We start from the raw sequence: 4,095 nt of genomic DNA, 5'->3' as shown, positions 1-4,095 counted from the left end.
GTTGTTTTAAGAGTTGTTTTGGCAATTCAATTCAAACAATGACCTTTTCTTTCCGTAGACTTCTGGTCTATGAAATGAGAATGCATAGATTGAAATCAATTTTTAAATGTATAAAATTCTTTTAAAATATGATTTCTGAAATATTAAAAATTGAAAAATTAATAGCTAATTAGTTTGATTTGTAGCAATAGTTTGATTTTTAGCAATAGTTGAGTTTTGATACTGTATGTTGGATTTTGTTCCAGTTATGGTATTTTTGTGTAGTGAATTATGTAATGGTGGGGTAATTCTTAGTTTTTTTAGGGGTTTTCATTTGAGCATTGAGCTGTTTCTATTAGTAGACTTGTGGTCTATGAACTGAAAATGGCAGATTTGTTCTGTAGGTGTAGATTCTATTGAAAATGGGTAAAAAGAATACCCGATGTTAAACTAAGCTAGCACTGCCTCTGATTCTGTTGTTAGCAGTAGATAAAGAAAAATTGAGGCAATTAAAAATCCTTGTAAAAGGAGGAAAGCTGAAGAGAAAGAGTCGGAATTAGATCCAGAGTTAAAGGAGATAAGTAGATACGTCGATTCTAGTGAAGATGTTGCCGAACGTAGTGCTAGTAGTGACAGTAAAGAGAGTAAGAAAAGTGGAAAAAATAGTGTTGATAGGGATAATGATCCCTTGTTCGTTCCATGTTGTTCAAGGTACATTTTCGTGGAGCGGTATGACCTTCGAACTACTATGGACGAGGTTAGATTTTCCCAACAAAGATATTGGTTAGATCAAGAATGGATGCTTATCTAGAATTTAAGCAAGTTTTTGTCGACCAGGATTGAAGAAAAGATTCAAGCGGTCCTATTTTGGACACCTAAAAAACCTTTTGGAATATCTCAAATTTAATGGGCTGATGGTTCATTATTTGCTATTACGACGCATCAAGAACGATAAGATGCATCATGAGATATGGTTCTGCGTGAACAATAAGCCTGCTTATTTTGGCTTGAAGTAGTTTTGTTTGATCACGAGATTGAACTACTCATCATACCCCAGTGAATCAAAATTTAAGCAGGTGTTAGAGAAAAGGGAGCATTTTTTCTTCAAGGTGACGAAAAACAAAAATATTACAGTGGCTAACTTGTTACACTTGATTAGAGGGAATAAGCTGAATGAGGAACAGAATTAAAGTGTTTTTTTGTGGTTATTGCACACCATGTTGCTTGTAAAAGATTTGATGAAGGTTGTTGAAACAAAACTTATTTGAATAGTCGATTCTTTGGGTTTCTTCGAGAATTATCCGTAGATAAAAGAGATATTTCAACTAACCTTGGACTATCTGAAGAAGAAAAATGACCTAAAGAAGCAGAATGAAGTATTTGATGAGAAACAGAAGGCATCCTATGCTCTATTCGGATTTTCCTGGGCATTCATAGTATCTATCATCAACCCTTTAGTGAGATTATCATAGATTCTTGTTTATTTATACTCTGTCATAGACTCTGAGTTATTTTTTCACTACTGTACTGCTTACAAATTTGGATCTATGAAGCATTTCCTCATCTTGAAAAATTTGCTGAAAAATCAATGGATGAGCCTTTTCCTATTCCCCGCATCCTCAGATAGTACTCTATAAAAAGTGATAAGATAATCGAAGGCAACCCATTCAAGCATAAAGGAAAAGTTACCTAGGTATGAACTTATTTTTTATTATGCAATAATACTACTTTTGTATCGAATGTTATGTAATTGTTAATTAATTTTTTGTAGAATGTGTACTCGTACATCATCTCTATTGTTCGTGAGACGAAGATGGATTACATGATTACGTTTAAGCCATATACGGATGAGGTGAAGAATAACGTTCTCAATGGATTAAAGAAAGATTTACAAGGGGTGACTGTCCTTACTTCAAATGAGGACAGTGATAATGATGGGGATTTGGGTGGTAACCCTATTGGAGTACGCATTGGTGATGATGCTTCTCCGAGCACCTCAAAAGATGCAGCGGGCACCTCTATCGATGGGGATCTTCATAAGTGTGTTGCTATGCTCGAGGAAGCAGTGTTGGATATTGTTGCCTATATCAAAGAGAAAAAACTAAAGAAAAAGGAAAAGGATGAGTGATAACATGAGCGAGGTAACTTCATTTAATAATTGATGTAGTTAATGAATTTTCAGTTTTGAATATTAGTAACACTTTATAATATGATAATACAGTGCATGTGGACCTTCGTGAATTAGTGAGGCAAAAAGAAAGAGAAAAAAAAAACAAAATGTATGAGTTGGCCACTGTTGTGGCAGAATAGGAAAAAGAAAAAAAAGAAGAAATGGAAGAAGATAAGAGCCAAAAAGAAACTGGAAAAAAAAGCAGCCACTGAAGAAGAAGAAGCTGAAAAAGAAGCAGCAGCCGATGAAGAAGAAGGCAAGGAAAAAAAGAAGCTAAAAAAATAGCATCAGCTGATGAAGAAGAAGAAGCTGAGGAAGAAAAGAAAGCTGAGAAAAAAGCAACATGTGAAGAAAAAGAAGAAGCTGAGGAAGAAAAGGAAGCTGAGAAAGAAGCAGCAGCTGTTGGGGTGAAGCAAAAAAAGTAGAACAAGGTGAGAAAGAAACAGTAGCTGCAGATGCTAAAAAAGAGATGAAGCTGAAGATGGAAGGGAAGAAGCAGCAGACAAAGAAGAAGTCAAAAAAGATAAACAGAAAGAAGAGAAATAAGAAGCAGACAAAAAAGATGTGGCCATGGATATCGTTAGTAAAATCAACAATAATATTTGTGTTGATGAGGAAAATGGGGAAAATAACATTTGAATGCTCGTATTGTTAATGTGTTGAATGATCAGTTGTTAGGATATGACAATTTTATTTTTTATTTGACAAATATGGGAGTTGAATGATCTATTGGTAGGCTATGACAAACATTCTTTTATTTTATGAAAGTTGTTATGATTCTGCATTGAATTTGCTTTTATTAAACTGTATTGTTGCATGGAATTTGAATATGCATTGTGTTGTCATAATTGGCATAGTGTATGATTGACATCATAAAATGCACATTTAATCTTTCGTATACTGCTTGCATAGTCTATCATTACCATGCTACTCGATTTTAATTTGATGTGTTGTTTGATCAACTATGATTCTATGAAAAACTGTATTAATATTATAGAAAAATAGAAGTATTTTTATTTATTCAACCTCACTAAATTCATGTTATACTTTTCCAAAGAACAAATACTAGCATTATAGCACATAACATTATTTTTAGGCCATTCTCCCTTTCTTCGGCCAAAACCAATTTTTATTTTAGTTGATCGCTCTCTATTTGGGTATCATGTAGCAATACTTTAAAGTGATCCCTCTTCTCTTCGGATTCTTTGAACAAAGTCATGAGAAAATCTCTATTTTCTTCGCATTCTTGGAGCCTTTGTAGTAAATTAAACTTTGTCAAGCCATAAAAAATTGATGTCTTGGGTCTCGAACTCAACGTTGATGGACTGCTTGGAGGTGATATCTCATCAAACCATTTAAAAAATGAGTATTCACCATTATCCTAGAAAAAAATAATAATTACATACCAATTTACTTAACTTTATAAAAAAGACATACACGACTCGCCTTCGCAATTGCACAGTTATAAAATTTGCGACTTAGATTAAGTTCGTGCATAACGTCCTCAAGACAGCTGCATTTCCACAATGACAAATTAGAATCTTTTTAGAATTGAATGTTTGAGATTCTTGAGACATTATAGAATTTTAAAATAAAAATAAAGTGGATGAAATAAAATAATGAGGGATGGAGGACTTTATATATGAAGTAAAAATAAATGTTAACACTGAAGGAGTACAAAATTAGCCGTTTGTTACCGTTGGAATAGTAATTGTGTTTTTTGAACTGTTGGTGACACTTAATAGACTGTCATAGATCATGACCTATTTCAGTCATCAACGAGATACTAAAGTCTACCATAGACACTCGTAATTAATCAGCCCTCTATAACATGTTTATAAAAAAAAGTAATTCAGTAAAAAATATACTTGTACTTAAGGATCCATTGATTCAATTGATCTACCGTAGACCTACACCTTAGGTAGAGCATCGATTGATCTATGGAT

The 4,095-nt window shown here is 33.4% G+C and overlaps 1 protein-coding gene across 1 annotated transcript; it reads left to right on the top strand.

The window, feature by feature from the left end:
- The first annotated feature begins 275 nt into the window (after positions 1-275).
- Positions 276-2,574, top strand: LOC124898586 (neurofilament medium polypeptide-like). Its single transcript, XM_047412225.1, has 5 exons — positions 276-283; positions 508-736; positions 1,751-2,056; positions 2,285-2,405; positions 2,450-2,574. Exons 1-5 carry the CDS (start codon positions 276-278, stop codon positions 2,572-2,574), a joined length of 789 nt encoding a protein of 262 aa, XP_047268181.1.
- Positions 2,575-4,095: the final 1,521 nt, after the last annotated feature.

Source organism: Capsicum annuum, chromosome 5 (assembly GCF_002878395.1).
Source record: "Capsicum annuum cultivar UCD-10X-F1 chromosome 5, UCD10Xv1.1, whole genome shotgun sequence".
In the NCBI taxonomy this organism is placed as follows: domain Eukaryota; kingdom Viridiplantae; phylum Streptophyta; class Magnoliopsida; order Solanales; family Solanaceae; genus Capsicum; species Capsicum annuum.
This window is presented reverse-complemented; position numbering and strand designations above follow the sequence as displayed.

Excerpts from the sequence above, each read along its gene's own strand:
- LOC124898586 (XM_047412225.1), top strand. Across the intron at positions 737-1,750 it reads TTCGAACTACTATGGACGAG|AATGTGTACTCGTACATCAT; the intron begins GTTAGATTTTCC and ends AATTTTTTGTAG. Across the intron at positions 2,406-2,449 it reads AGCAGCCGATGAAGAAGAAG|AAGAAGAAGCTGAGGAAGAA; the intron begins GCAAGGAAAAAA and ends CAGCTGATGAAG.